The following is a 15806-nucleotide window of genomic DNA, read 5'->3' on the forward strand; positions in this document are numbered from 1 at the left end:
TGTGCTGATTCTACGTTCTTTATAGAATTCAGAAATTTTTGATAAATACTTCAATTTATTCAAGATTTGTTAAAGAAAGTATGTATCATCAATTAAATCTTAACAAAAAATATTATTATTTCTTCTAATTTTACTAATTCAAAATTAAGCGTAAAAATAAAAATTGGATTTAGAAATGGATTATAGTAACAGTAATAACAATCCGTCACCACTTTTTTAAAGTTGTGCAAACAAAAACTTAATTGGTAAAAAAAAGGGATTATCATTTGCTGATTTGACAAAAAAAATAAACTAAAATTTAAAGGTTCCCATTTAGCAGATTAAAATTATGGCTACAAAAGTATTTTGCATTATCAATTTAGAATAATTGAGAATTTGTTAAAATACATTTATATTAGATGTCATAAGTATCTAAAGTGATGAAGACATCTAAGGGTAGAGATAAAATATGTTAAATAATATAGTATTCCTCTGATTTAACTCATGCATGCTATTAACACAGTAATATAGAAAATATTCAAAAGCAATACTTGTAATTACTACAAAATTATATTTACAAAGCTATTTCAAATAAAATTAATAATAAACACAAAATATTTATTTAAAATTTAGTTTTTTGGTATGATATCTATTACATTAATTAATTTATTTATTTATTTTAGAGAAGGTTTGTTAAAAGGACCAAAAGTAGCAAATAATGTTAAGCATTCCATCAAAAATGGTAGAAAAATATTTAAGCTCTTCAATTTTCTACTAGAATTCAAAAGAATATAAATGGTAATTGAAAAAAGAAAACCCATCCTCTATAAAATAGCATTGATTCTTTGCAGAATAACTAATTTCTTTTATTATTTGTTCGATAATATTTTATGGGCAACTAAAATAGGAAAATTTAGGTATTATTTTTTGCTTATTTTTTCATAAAAACAAATGAATTTATTCTAATTTTAAATATACTTTCTTAAAAGAAAATTATTTTTTCTCTAAGACCTGTTTGTTTTTTATATTTATAATAATTAATAAAAAACTAAATAATAATATAGTAATTTGCTTACACATAGCCCAAAAACTATTAAATTGCTCAAAGACTTATTCTGTTTCGCTAAGATTATTATAAAAATAATTATTTCTGTTTATAAGTGTCAAAAGCGTAAATAGTAAGTTATTCTATTACTGAGTTTTAGTTATTATAATTATTAAATTACTAATAATTCTAGGAAAATTAGAACTATACTTCAAAAGACAGCTGGAAAAAGCACTGTAATTATAGAACCAAATGAAAAATATTTTTACATGAGTAAATATCTACTCACTCAACGAATTAAGTTTAGGGAAGACAGATTTAAAATTTTAGTTAAAATTTTATAATTTTTAATGCTTTGTAAAAGACTTAGAATTTATTTGGTGTAATTTTAATCTTATTTTCAAAAATTATAAATTTATTTCTTATTATAAAAAATAGGAGCGACCATTTTGGAGATATAGCCTATGCTTCTTTTGGACTGTTTGCAACAATTATAAATACTCTTAAAAATATCTCAGAAAAACAAAAATTAGTAAAAATTTAGCAATCTCAAGATAACAACAACAATATTTAAAAAGTTAAAAATAAGATATTTGCTTGAATTCTTCAATAAAAATATAAAATAATATAACTGTATATATTAGTGTAAAAATGTATTTTATAAAGAAAATTACAAATTATATATAAAAAAAACTACAAAAATACTTACTTCTTCTATATTTAATATATAATAAATTAATTTACTGTAAAACCTCAAAAATTAAGACTCAATAAATTTAAATTCGTTTTCTAAATTAATAAAATTAGCATTAATCTTAGGGAAAATTATTTTAGGAGGGCCAAGTTAGAAAAAATGAGAATCTACAACATATTTAAATTTACTTTGACTTTGTAAATTTTTTAAAATAAATAAAAAAAATCAGCTTAAAAAAATTAAAATAAATATAAACAAACAAATAATCTACAAACAAACTTACTTTTATTGTTATTTTTAATTATAAAATGCTTTCAATAAATACTACAATTATTATTTTTATTATTTATTTAATTACGTAATGAAGTTCATTTAAACGATATCTCAATTATTTCAGACAATATTTTTATAGCAGAATACTTTTTTTATTATTAGGCAAATTCTAAAGAGCTGTAGATTTATTTAAATTATATATGATTATATATTAGATTTAAGTTTATCTATCTATACTAATCGCTTTACTCATCAATGTTATTTATATTTTAAATATAATATAATTATTAATAAGTTCAATAGTTCTAAGAAAATTTTTATGCCAAACGAATATATAGTTCTGCTGATTTCTCTCCTACTTACGAATTAGAGCTACTTGAGAGTTTATATACTTCATTTGTTAATTTTTTTTATTCAATAGGAGTTAAGTTATCTAAAATTCTTTCTTATAAAGAATGATCAAATATCTCTAAGTATATTTTTTCTAAAAATTTGCTATCAAGAATCATGCACAATCGAGACATTAGTCTTTTAGAATTATTAATATCTAAATTTTTAAGGCAGGGCCCAGTAAGCATCATTAATTTTATCAAATAAACATCGTCCTCTATTTAAAAAATTAATAAATATTTTTAATCCTGACAAAATGCTACCTACCTTCATCTAATACTATTTGATAACAAGAGTTTAAATCATTTTTTTCATAAAAAAGAAGTATTTCATCCCAAAGTGAATTATTAAACTATTTAATTTTTTGTTTCTGATTAGGAATTTCTTCAAATAATACTGTATTTCTCAAATCCTCGTTCATTTATTATGCTTTGTAATCAAAATCCTAAGTATAAACAAACAATTTAAAAAAAAGTTAAAAAATGCAAACTGATTGAGAGATTTACAATAAAAATCCTACTTTGTATTGGTATTAATTTCTTGATTAATGAGCATCAAAATCATGCAAGTCCTTAATAAGCCTAGTTTTATTCTGCTATTTAGTTATATTATCACTAAATGATACTTTTTTATTCTCATAATTTATATTTTCATTATATTTTAGCTATTCCTAATTATTAACCCCATTTTAAATAATTTCTTTCCTTATAATATCTCTAATTGATTCTTCTGATAGAATACTTTCTGATTTATTGAACTTATCCCTAACATGATCAAGGCTCTCTTTGTTATCTTTAAAATCTACGTATTAATTATTCATATTACTATTCTAAGTGAGCTGTAAATATAAATTGAAAATTTAAATAAAAAAAGATTTGTAAAATTAATAAACTAGCAAAAAATATATCAACCGTAAATTAATTAGAAAATATACTGATTTTTTAATTAAATATAACTTAATTAATTAGTCAATTGATAGGTAGGTATCAGTAATTAAAAAAATAAAATCTAAATGTTTTTATATATTATGATTTAGAATTAAATATAATTCATATATTAATTTAAATATAAATTAAAATACTTTTTTGAAATAAATAAATAAATATATATATTTCCATTACATTAAGCTATTTAAAAACAATTTAAAAAATATTTCATTTAGTTTATTTAACTTTTATGATTATTCAATGAACTAATCATTAAATATAATAAATTAAACAAAAACATTTTTAAACACAATGTTTTAAAATAGAATCAATTTCTAACATTTTAAGACAAAAAATTTTAAAATGCTAAAATAAAAGCATAATTAAATTTATTTTAGTTTTTATTTAATTAATTTTTTCCTTAAATAAGTGTATAATGAATCAATAGGATTTACTAATTAGTATTGATAAATATGAAAACAAACCTGTTTTAAATATATTATTTTATTTTATTTTATTTCATTCAGTAATTATAGAAACAGCTGCAGCATATGAAACAGATGAATCATTTTTGTCTCTTACCAAACTTGATTATGAATATCTTATAAATTTAGTATCTATCTGATTACTTATCTTGCTCTTTGCGATTGCCTTTTATTATTAAAATTTTAATTGAAGTTTTTAGTTTTTATGCAGCAATTTATTTATTTACATTCATCAAAATAGATATAGCATGTCTGCCACATATATTATTTTCAGTTTCACGAATATATTATTAAAAAGCACTATTTAATATAGTTTTTAATAAAAGAGTTTTAAATTTATTTTCTTGTTTTCATAAAAAATTACTCTATGTCATTCATTTCAATATGCTCCATTCCTTTTTGGTCTAATTTCTCTATCTATTCATAAATCTCACAATCTTCTTTTGTACTGTAAGTATATTTAAATCTATTATTATATTAGCAATTATATTTATTTTATTTATGTTTAAGTAGTTACTTACTTTTAACCCCAATGACAAAAATCTGTTGATATTACGAAAAGTGTATCTTCTTAATTTATATATTTGCTGAATAACTTTCCATATTTTTCTTCTTGGGTAGAATCAATAGAACCTACCATTACAGGTATTAATTTTATATTTTCTAAACCTAAGGTTTTAATAAGAAAACAAAGCTGCATTTCGATAGAATGTTCTTCTTCTTCAGCATCTTTATCAGATACTTCAAAGCTTCCTTCTTTAAGCAGCTATTATATTGCTAATTTATTTGCATTTTTATATTTAATTTTTATCAAAAAAATTACTTTCTTGATCTATTTCAATATTTCCTAAAGGAGTTTCATATGTTTTCATTCCAGATAAAGCACAAGACCTTATAAAAATATAGTGAAAAGGCCCTAAAACAAAGACTCTTAATCTGTTAAAATAAATATTCTTAAATTTAAGTCAATAAAAGCTAAATTAACTTTTAAGTAGGAGGATTTTGTTTAAGATATCTATAAGCCCAAGCAGCAGTAGGGCCACTGAAAGAAAACCCTGCGTGTCTTTTATTTATTAAAATGATAACGTTTTATTGTGAGTAATTTCAATTATAAATATAAGTTAGTACGGAGCTATTATAGCCTTTATAGATTTAATACTTGTAATATCACATTTAGCCATATCTAACCAAACATTTAATTAAATATTTAACTCATAGTCTTAACTTGAGTACCATAAACCTTGATATGTAGGTTCTCTAACATCTAACTTTGGACAAAAAATTTGATCATAATTTTATTCTTAAGTTGATGTTTTCTTCTATTAATTTTCTACTTAAGTTTATTTAGATTCTTCTTTATCTGCTTAACTTTACTCTTAACTTGCCTTAGAGCTTAAAGTTTATTGAATCTGCTGAGACATTTATAAACGAAAAAAATATTTTGATTTTAGCTTAAATAAGTAGAATAAAGCAACTAATATTTATCACTATATCTTTATTTTAATAATTTATTTAAATGATCTGTGTAATAAATTACAATTCTTAAGAATTATTTTTAAATGAATTTTTGTTAGGAATTCCTAATTGATAAAAAGTATATTCAACTAAATATTTTAAAAATTAAATGTTCACATAGAATATTTAAAGAATATAATTAAATTTTATTATTAGTTAATCTTATTTTATTAGTAAAAAATAAATCGATTATCAAATAATATTATTCACTCTATTTGGTAATATCAAAATTGTGCAATCAATACTTTAAAAATTTTTTTATTGATTGATAAATTCAATTTATTTTTAGAATTAGTTAAAAATAAATATATTGAAAATCAAATATTATCATTATATTTATTTTATTTTCACAAAATTTTGCAATATATCTTAAAAATAAATTTGATTGAATTAAAAATTAAAATGTTTTTTCAAAATAATTTTCATTTTACAATTAGATTTTTTTAGCTAAAATAGATTAAATATTTATTATAGCATTTATTTTTTAGAAATTAAAACAAAAACTTCTAGATTTTTAAAGCATTTCAAAAAACTAGCAAGTGTGAAACGCAAAAGATAAGATAGATAGATATTTTACATCTTAAAAATTGATTAACTTTATTTTTATAAGTACTATCTATATAAATTTGAAAAATGGATTAATAAAAGGATAATTTGTAATAAAAGTTAAGCTAAATCAAACAAAGGGTAGCTAAATAAAACGAAAATAATGATGCTTATTAACCTGCTTAAACAGTTAGTATGGATTTCACAACTTTTATTTTTAAATGCATTTAATAAAAGTTGGATCCTTAAGAATTTTTCAAGATTATAAGCGGTTGCTATAGTATATTAAAATGGGTATTAATAGAAAAGAAGGCAATAAGATATAAAGCAGAAATAAGTTATTATACAATAGTAGTAAATTATATAGCTTCATTAAAAATTAGAGTATCTCCTTATATGAACAGTGAAACCCAAATAATCTTTGAAGCAGATGATACTGAGTAATCTTTTAATTTTAATTTCAACTAAGCTTTTTTTATAAAATAAAGGACTGATTAAGCAGCAATCGCCAAAATCTGTTTACATCTTTTTGAATCTTATTTAGAATTTTACCTTGAGAATAAAAAAGAACTTACAAAGATGACTTTTGATACCTTCTATTAAAAGATGGAGAAATATAAGAAAGATTAAAATGTGGTATAAGAAGCTTTGAAAAAAGAATAAAAGTAATTAACATAAGAAGATGTTGACTTGTATATGAAGAATGAAGAAATAAATGATAGCATTAGAGCAAATGTTAAATTAAGATAGCAAGCAGGTTAGGCAATAAAAAGATTTTATATTTCTAAAATAAAAAACGAGGATTTGGATATATAAAAAATATAAAAGGTTAAAGAATAGATTCATAACGATTTGTTAGAATATCGTCAAAAGAAAAAACAATAATTATAATAATAAGAATAGACTAAAGATAAAACAAATAATAAATCTATCTATCAAGTATTAGAGGTGGTTGCTTCAGTAATAATTTATACAATTATTCTGTATCTTATATTTGTTTATGTAATTAAACCCTTTTTTTCGTGATATCATTTAAAAAAGAAGGGCAGTTTTTAAAAAAATATGGATTGATATAATTAAAAGTTTTATTAAAAATATTTAATTACTTAATTAATTATATACTTTATTGTCTTTATCAATTAATATGACCACTGATTATTTATTGGACTTAAATATTCAACAATTTTTTTTCACAATTATGAAGTTTGTTTGAAATATTTTGTTTCAAATTTATTTTTAAAAAATGAATATTGTTTAATTGATTAATTTTATGAAAGATAGTTGTCACAGATATAATTTACATAGATGAGACTGATAAGTTAAATTTTAAAATAAGAATTGTTAAATTATAAAGTAGTTGGTTAGAGTTTATTTCATTATATTTATAAAGAAAGAGCAAATTTTTTAATAATTATTTTGGCTATCTATTTTATTATTATAAATATTAATTGCATTTAAAAGGAGAAATATCAAATTAAATCTATTTCCTACTGTTATTAATTTGGGAAATTAATGAAATTATTTTATTAATTAGAAAAAAATTATATTTATTAGTTTTTATGCTAAGAGCTATCTTCTTTGTTGCTGTTATCTATTTTTAGAATATAATTTTTTAAGTTAAAAATTCATTTTTAATATATTTAATTTTACCATTTAGTTGATCATGAAAGTCAAAATCTAATAAATCTTCATGCTTATTAGACTATGATTGTAATTGCTATTGCATTTATTAAATGGGGATTTTTTACTGTTTATTTTCAGATTAAACTAAATTATTATGTTACAATCCATTTTATTATTATTATTAGTTAATATTATTGTTATTAACGTTAGTGTTGTTAACAAATACTGGATTTATTTAATTTTTATCTTTACTTTATGATGCTAGTTATTGCTTATTTGAATCTATATTAGTTTTACCATTAGAACGATTATTATCACTTTTTACATTTTTATCATTTTAAATAAACTATATACCATTAAACTAATTTTCTATGTTTTCCTATATTATTTGGTGATTAATTTTATTGCCATATTTTTATTTTAACAACTACATTTATTAACTGCTAAAGCTTTATATTTTGGGTTTTAGTTTATCTATAAACTTTAAATTACTTTTGTTGAGAGGATAAGACATTCTAGTTGAATCGCTTTATGAGCAAGCACTCTTTACTTTCATTTAGAAGGCAAAGGTATAAAGCTTGTTTCTAATAGCTTCCCTTTTTGATTCATGATTATTTTAGTTAAATACCGCTGTTGGTATCTCGATTTTATTGTTAAATGACTACAAAAATTAATTGGTTTTTGTATTATTGTAGTATTTTTTGGCATATTTGTATGGAATAACTGAAATTGCATCTCTTTCTTCAAATATTTTTGATGAAAGTGTAGAACCTATTTGCTATTATTGCATAGAACCAAACCTCGTTTTTATCACATCTTTATCGCATAACTTGTCTTCTATAGCATTCTTAATATACTAATTCTTAAAATTGATATTAAAGAGCTTGTGATCTATAAACTTTTAGTAGATGCTTTGATGTAGCATAAAGTAAACCTATTTTATTTTAATTTAAATGCTTACTTTTCAGTTTCATTGTGTTGTTTAAATTTATAATAAAACCTAATTATTTACCTCAAAAATTTTTTTTTCCATGTTTGAAGCATCTAACACTTTGCAAGCATTGAAAGCATTTACTAGCTTTTTGATTAAATCATACCCTACTGCGATATGAGCAGAGCTTATGAACAATTAGAAAATAAACTAGTTTTTCATTAAAAAATAATTATCAACATTTGAAAATTTAAGCTTTTAATTAAACTAATCTACCTAGTCTGTTATGTATATAATACCTGCTATATTATGGTCTATTATAAAATGGCGATCTACTTTGGAATTTGATTCTTTTAATTATAGAATAATTTACAACAAATTTATTACATTTATTAAAAATTTTTAAATTATTTGACATTATGATTGATCATTCATTCATGTTGGTATGCGTATTCAATTAAAAAATACTAAAAAATGAAGCTAAAGAATATTTTACTAAATTGCAATATGACTTTATCATATACTCTATCTGCTAAATAAAGAGCCTTATCAGTACGGAAGGCATTATTTGGGACAGCTAACATAGTTTCTCCTTTTTTATTTTGTATAACAAAAGCATATATATTACTGCTCATGTTTATCAGTAAATTCAACTAAAGAACCTCTCTTTACTATTTTATTTATCACTCAAGTTTATACTGTCAAAGCACTGACTAATTCTAAAATATTTAACTTTAACTTATATTATCCTAGTGCCTATAGAAAAATATTATTTCAACGAATGTAAAATATTGTTGGAGTGTATTTTTATATTTATTTAAAGAATTGATTATATAAAATAGATGATATCAAGCGTAGTTTAATATGATCAAATATTAATAGTAAATAATTAAGCTATTATCATATGAACTTAATCTTTATTGCCTATTGATAAAATATGTTTACTGAATTATTAAAAATTAATTTAATTTTATTTACTAGAAATTTATAATGAAATAAAGAAGCTCAATTTGCTTGCTTTGTTTTTGTCTAAATACATAAAATCTATTTCAAATTAATCTACATTTTATTTTTATGATGTTGTAAATATCAAGAGTAAACTCTATTTAACAAATAATTAGAATACTTTCATTAATTTATTGATTAATTTAATATAATGAACAAATATAATATACTGTTAAGTTATTTAGTAGAATTATCAATAAATGAATTACTTATATATTTAATAAATTAATAACTAAAAATCTAAAATAATATATTTAATGTTATAAACATACCATAATCTTATATTTCATATTTATAAAGTATTTAATTAATTTTCCTAAAAAATGTTCGTTCTTGTTTAAAATATATATCATTATTTTAAATATCTTTCAAACAAAAACTCATTAGCTTTATTGTAGTCGACTAGAATTTTGTAAGCGAAATAACTAAGAGGTATAGCATTTAGTATAGTAAAGCTACTTATTTTTGTAGCAATGCTGTGTTAACTGCTTTTAAAAACGAATTAATATACAAACCAATTTATGCCTCCAGTGTATAGACAAACTGTTAATCCTTATTAACTTAATTTTCTTATATATTTTTCTCTATAAAGTAGTGTTTCTTTATCAAATTCATATATGTATTTTTGATCACCCTTAAAAAAAGCTTCAAATAAACTTTTTTATTATAATTCTAAAGGCTTTAAATGAATAGGTTTTGTTTCTAACTTTGGAGTAGCTTTATACAATTTCTAACTTTTATAGATTTCCTCAACATCAATTAGATTACTGATCATCGTGTCAGATTTTAAAGAGTTACCTGATTTGTCTTTATTTTATTCGCTACTCATTTCCTTTAATTTTTTTACTTCTTTCAATTATCAAGGTAAAATTATTTGATAATAATTTATACTTGAAAGATATATTGATTATTGCAAAATAGAAATTGTAAGAAAGATCCAAATTGTTAAAATTATTGAATAATGCATAAATAAGTGCATAGATACATACATAAGGATACCAAAACTCAAGAAATAAATAACAGATAAAAATTTATGAATTTTAATATTGAATAGAGGGATAAACTTTGTTTGATAAAATTTAATCATTTCAAAGTGGTTAACTGAAATAATATGATATAAATGTAAAATATTTTAAAAATATAACTTAAAAATATATGATACTAATATATAATTAAACAAACAATTTGTTTGTTTGTTTTTTGGCTTGCTTAACGAAAAGAAACTAAATGTTTCTTGATAGTTTTAAATGTATTTTTTATTTATAATCATCTAATTTTATTTTAGTTAACTTATAAATTAAAAAATAAAGCTAAGTAGTATCTCCTATGTCATCCATACGGGAATTTCAAATATTTCTGGAGTTTAAGAAACACAACTTAGCTATCAAATTCTTTATTTATTTATAAATAAGCAATAAATTTATTGTAATATTTTTATTAATTTAATTAGATTATGTTATAATATGTTAATTTTAGTATAAATGGTATTTAGTTAGTGAGTAAGAATGAGGCGTTGCGTTCAATTAAAAAAATTAATTTGTATCTCTGCAAGATTTTTAACGATAGAGGCCTATTTACTGAGCTAAATTTTAAATGTATAAATATATAGATGAATGGATTGATGGATGCATGGATAGAATAATAAAATTTAGCTCATTTTTTCATTTCATTTCAATTCAATATTCTATTATTTCTGCTTTATGATCCGTTGAGATTAAATTGATTTGATTTTTTTTCAAAGAAAGTCGAAACATCTACTCCTAATGATTGTGATTGGATATTTGTTACTGAATTAGGTTTGACTTAAATGCGACTTAATAGATTGCTATTTGACTTTAGTTATCCTTTTTATTTAGGATTGAAGCTTGAGTTTTCCTTATTTTAATTCATAAAATTTAAGAAACCTTTATTCTATGAGAAGGAGAGAGATGAAGAATTGAGAATATTTGAAACTCCTATATTTGTACTGGATTAGTTATATCTTGGTGATTTAGATTCCCTCATTATCCCTATTATTTTTTATGCATAAAAAATATATAATTTAACTAATTTAAATAATGATAATTTTAATTTACCATCTTCTATTGAAAGTGATTTATTTAAGGTTTGATTAATTATAATTGATTTGTTTTCCTATGACTACTGTCTTTATTAAAGAGGTTTAATCATAATCTTGTCAACTAAAGCTTTTATTTCCTGTTTTAAGACTCTTTCTCTTTCTTCTTTGCTTAGTTAGAAAATACTTTTATTTAGTTATTTTGAGTATAATTCCTTCATAACTTATTAAACTAGCTATGAAAAAGACGAAGCAGATGTCAAAGAACCTTTTTATTTTTACTAATTTATCATAATGTAGTTTTACACTTCAGTTTCTAAATTTTTCATTTTTTCCTCTAATGTCATTCTTTCTTGCATATTTTCCTGAATAGCCTTGACTAAGAAAGATTATTCTTAATTAAGGAGTGAGCTTTAGCTCATAGGGTTGCTTTTGATAAATGATTATGATCCTCCTAGCAAATTGCTTTGAGAAATAATTGATTGATTTGAATTGTAATAATTTAAGTTGCATTAAGATATGTTATTTTGAGTAGTATTAGTTATATTTGAAGATTCAATAATTGATTTTTTTAATTCGTTTGTACTCATAGGAATATTATTGTTTGATAAACTTTGGTTTTTATTGTGCTGCAACTTCAAATGTTAATTTTATTACTATGATTCAGTCGACTTACTTGGATTTAAAGACTAATTTCTTAAATTTTGGTTATTTTATTTTTTCTGCATTTAAATTTATTGCAAAGTGAGAGCCTTATTCGTCAACTCTTAATGAATACCTTTCTAGAATTGCAGTTCGCTACTGCCATTCTTAAATTGCATTATATTTGTTAAAGAGTGGCTGTTTCCTGCTCCACTATGGTAGCTTGCTGATGTTGTAGTTGTCCTTTCTCTTTTTATTACAGTATCTTCTGTTTTTAAGTTATGAAGAGATGCTTAAGATTCTATGTTTTCTATGCTTTAGAGCTTCTTTTTAGAAGTAATTTAACCAGCTTTGCATTATCTCTTTTCAATAGAAGTATCCATTGTAATTTGTTGTTGATGATGAGAATTTTAAGATTAAGTAGATTAATCGGTTTTTAAAAAGTTTTAAGCATTCATATCTAATACTTATATTCCACCATTTCCATTTGAATGAATAAAATCTTTTACAAGATTGCTAGAAGATGTAGAAGCTGAGATAACTCTTTTATTTTTTACAGCACTTGGATTACCGAAAGTATCACAATTAGAAAGTTCAGAACTAGCTAATGATCCCTATCTCATAAAAGCAAATTATTAATTAGCACTGGTTTTTTATTATTCTATCCTCTAGTTTCCATTGTTATTGATATTATTAAACTAGATACTCTGAGTTAATCCGAAGCCTTATGGGATTATATTCTAATTCTAGCTTTAAACACTAGAATAATTACTCTGATAATAAGGGATTTAATTTCCCATACTTGGAGTTTAGTAGATTATATTTCCATTTCCGTTATTCATAGCACTATCTATTTGACAAACTTACAAAGTATTTTAGCTATTTTAAGCAAAGCTATTAATACTTGCGTTATTACTTAATCCATTGTCATTTGCTAATCCATTAAATCCCAAACTATTACCAAAAATATTTAAGCTAGGCTGATTGTTATCTCTATTCATAGGAGTCATATTAGATATGATAGATTCATTTACTATACTTCTTCTCTTTGATCTTTCTGGTTCTATGCGACTGATTTATAACTCAACATCAAAAAACTATATATATTTATTACATTTCAAATTGGATTAAAATTAAATATTTATTGATAGAATTTACGTCTTAAGATGTTAAAGGTAAATTTGCTTACAATTATGCCATTTTAGTCTTCAAATCTTCTATCTGGGATTCTTTGAGTTAGAGAGCAGCGTTAATACCGGAATTTTAATTTGAAATTTACTAAAATTTAGTAATTACGCTTTACAATTGAGAAGACAATGTACTCTTTTCTTCTTCTAGCTACTAAATTTTCTAAAGTAAAGCATTAGGTTCCTATTTATTAGCTGACAATGTTAAAGAATTTTATTCGATTTGTTTTTATTTATTCTCCATATTTTTAATTTCATTTGAAGTCTATTAACGGATAAGTTCAATCTGTTTTAGAAATATTTTTAAGTTAATTTAAATTAATTTTTTTGATTTTCATCAGCATAGTTGTTTGCTTGCTTGCTTGATTATTAACTTAACTATAGTATTGTTTAAATGTATCTATAATTTAGTTTTTTATTTATTGATGTATTATTAAGTAGATTTTTTTATAAATTTAAAATGACAAACTCTTTAAGATAAATTCAATTTTTTTTTATTAAAATTCAATTAAAATTTATTTTAATATTTAAATTTTATTTTACTGCAAGCAAATACGTTTTAACATTAAAAAATTAATTAAATCCTTTAACATACTTCTAATTTGTGATTTTGAGTCATAGAATCAATAATACTATTGAGTCTGCTAATTTCATCATTATCCTGCTCTTATTCTTAATAACTTCTTCCTTATTAGTTCTTTTGTATAAAAATATTTGATTAATTAAAAAGTATATTTAATAAGTTTCAAATTTGATTACTTATGCAATTTGATTAAGTGCATCTTAATACTTTTTTTAAAGGCTAAGCATTTCCTTCTCATACATTTGCTTTATTTTAGCATTTTCTTTCTCTATAATTTTCTTATTTTCTTTTTCTTTTCTTTATTTAATTTTAAGGGTAAGTTTAATCAAAAAAGAGGGGAATTGAATTATTTATTAATTAGATACTCTTATGAAAGCATTGCAAGATCTTATTGTTATCTTGACAAACTATTTTCTATAATTTTCTCATTTTCTGATAGCTTCATCCTTAAAAACTGAATTTCTTACTCATATTATGTGATTTTCTTCTTGAGATCTTCAATCTTTTTTTATGAAAGAGTTAATTTATATTTTTGATAAGCAATCTTAAATTATGAAAAAAAATCTAAATGATAATATTTAATAAAAAAGAGAGTGTTTGTTTATTTATTTATTTCTTATTTTCAAGTTGAATTTAATTTTTTTTAAAATGGATATAAGTTTATAATAATCGTTATAAAAGCAGTAATTATTTATCTAAGGATAAAAAATAATTTGTATTTAATCCTCTAACTTATTAACTTAATAACTAACTAATTTATTGTCAATTATTAATGATATTTGATTCCTTTATTGAAAAATTTAAAAATTTAATCAAAAAGATGCATGTTATCTAAAAAATGTAATTTTTGAAAGAAAGAATCATATCAGAATTCAATTTTCAAAATATCAACAACATCTAATAAAATGGTCATCGTAGAACAAACAACAGTTAACGTTATTCCACTTCCACGCAAAAAAATTATTTTTAATCAAATCAATTGTAGTATAATTTGATAGTAAATAAATCAGTTTACCTCTTCTTACTGTTGTTTGATAGTTAATGCACTTTTTTATAATTTAGATTCAGTATCTGGATCCATTGATATTCTGTTTTCAAATAGCTGCTATAACTCCTTAAGCATCTTATTCTTAAAAATATATTTTTTTAATACATATTTATTGTATAGAAAAGCTATTTTGTGCTTAAAAAATGTTTTTACTGAGAAATTTTTAGGATTGGCTGTTAGATCGTTTAAGGTAGTCATAAACGCTTCATTCATTTTTTAAAGATTTTCTTATCTTATTTTACTCTCATGAATATGGCTCTCAAGTAATTCTATCTTCTAAGTAAGAATTGCGCGATCTTTATTCCAACTTTGCTCCTTCGTCTTCATCTAATTAAAACAGTTTAAATTTTAATTTTCCTAAATGCTATCAAATAAACTTGCATATTTAAATTTTTTTTTTATTGCCCATGTTATTTAGTAATAAATACTGTAAAATCAAAAAAAAATATTTAAAGACAATCAGTATCAATAGAAAATTAAAAAATATGAAGAGAGTGTAAAATTCCTAAATTTAAAGCTATCATAAAATAATATTTTTTACCTAAAGCTTGAGAGTATTGTTTTCACTTTCGAGCTCAACAACGCGGCTTTTGTCTAATTAAAATGATATTTATTCCTCGCTGAATGTAGCGAGATTCATTTGTTAGACCTTAGAGTCAAGATATTCGATATTACTGGTTGACATAAAGATCTTATCTTTTGTTTGTTTCTCTTCAAATTATCAATTAATTACTTTTTGATGTATTTTTAATATATTAATTATAAAAACTGAATGATTATTTCTTGTCTTTATTTTCTTAACAATTTATTTTATTTGCTTCTATATACTTGCTAGCTATTTAGTTAGTTAGTTAATTAAATTTTTTTATACAATCCTA

At 21.8% G+C, this 15806-nt stretch overlaps 7 protein-coding genes across 7 annotated transcripts; 2 read left to right on the plus strand and 5 right to left on the minus strand. All coding sequences in view use genetic code 6, as the record gives it.

The window, feature by feature from the left end:
* Positions 1 to 175: 175 nt before the first annotated feature.
* On the plus strand, positions 176 to 1625 carry TTHERM_00148950 (peroxisomal biogenesis factor 11; the record flags this gene model as incomplete). The annotated part of the gene is made up of 6 exons (XM_001021530.2): positions 176 to 340; positions 399 to 532; positions 663 to 896; positions 1044 to 1157; positions 1218 to 1406; positions 1463 to 1625. 6 exons carry the CDS (start codon positions 176 to 178, stop codon positions 1623 to 1625), a joined length of 999 nt encoding a protein of 332 aa, XP_001021530.2.
* A 662-nt stretch (positions 1626 to 2287) lies between these two features.
* On the minus strand, positions 2288 to 3201 carry TTHERM_00148960 (hypothetical protein; the record flags this gene model as incomplete). The annotated part of the gene is made up of 3 exons (XM_001021531.1): positions 2288 to 2598; positions 2649 to 2826; positions 2902 to 3201. The coding sequence occupies 3 exons, from the start codon at positions 3199 to 3201 to the stop codon at positions 2288 to 2290; spliced, it is 789 nt and encodes a 262-aa protein (XP_001021531.1).
* A 625-nt stretch (positions 3202 to 3826) lies between these two features.
* TTHERM_00148970 (AmmeMemoRadiSam system protein B) lies at positions 3827 to 5213 on the minus strand (the record flags this gene model as incomplete). The annotated part of the gene is made up of 7 exons (XM_001021532.2): positions 3827 to 3958; positions 4020 to 4092; positions 4157 to 4258; positions 4314 to 4569; positions 4616 to 4728; positions 4778 to 4855; positions 4921 to 5213. The coding sequence occupies 7 exons, from the start codon at positions 5211 to 5213 to the stop codon at positions 3827 to 3829; spliced, it is 1047 nt and encodes a 348-aa protein (XP_001021532.2).
* A 727-nt stretch (positions 5214 to 5940) lies between these two features.
* Positions 5941 to 6879, plus strand: TTHERM_00148980 (transmembrane protein, putative; the record flags this gene model as incomplete). The annotated part of the gene is made up of 2 exons (XM_001021533.2): positions 5941 to 6293; positions 6342 to 6879. 2 exons carry the CDS (start codon positions 5941 to 5943, stop codon positions 6877 to 6879), a joined length of 891 nt encoding a protein of 296 aa, XP_001021533.2.
* A 443-nt stretch (positions 6880 to 7322) lies between these two features.
* Positions 7323 to 9042, minus strand: TTHERM_00148990 (hypothetical protein; the record flags this gene model as incomplete). Its single annotated transcript, XM_001021534.3, has 5 exons — positions 7323 to 7444; positions 7504 to 8410; positions 8489 to 8617; positions 8684 to 8757; positions 8904 to 9042. The coding sequence occupies 5 exons, from the start codon at positions 9040 to 9042 to the stop codon at positions 7323 to 7325; spliced, it is 1371 nt and encodes a 456-aa protein (XP_001021534.2).
* A 719-nt stretch (positions 9043 to 9761) lies between these two features.
* Positions 9762 to 10241, minus strand: TTHERM_00149000 (transmembrane protein, putative; the record flags this gene model as incomplete). The annotated part of the gene is made up of 1 exon (XM_001021535.3): positions 9762 to 10241. The coding sequence occupies one exon, from the start codon at positions 10239 to 10241 to the stop codon at positions 9762 to 9764; it is 480 nt and encodes a 159-aa protein (XP_001021535.1).
* Positions 10242 to 11083: 842 nt separating this feature from the next.
* On the minus strand, positions 11084 to 15613 carry TTHERM_00149010 (hypothetical protein; the record flags this gene model as incomplete). Its single annotated transcript, XM_001021536.2, has 10 exons — positions 11084 to 11256; positions 11317 to 11421; positions 11488 to 13207; positions 13269 to 13583; positions 13893 to 13994; positions 14057 to 14177; positions 14246 to 14382; positions 14896 to 15009; positions 15082 to 15255; positions 15470 to 15613. The coding sequence occupies 10 exons, from the start codon at positions 15611 to 15613 to the stop codon at positions 11084 to 11086; spliced, it is 3105 nt and encodes a 1034-aa protein (XP_001021536.2).
* Positions 15614 to 15806: the final 193 nt, after the last annotated feature.

The sequence above is a fragment of the Tetrahymena thermophila genome, assembly GCF_000189635.1.
Source record: "Tetrahymena thermophila SB210 genomic scaffold scf_8254545, whole genome shotgun sequence".
In the NCBI taxonomy this organism is placed as follows: Eukaryota; Ciliophora; class Oligohymenophorea; order Hymenostomatida; family Tetrahymenidae; genus Tetrahymena; species Tetrahymena thermophila.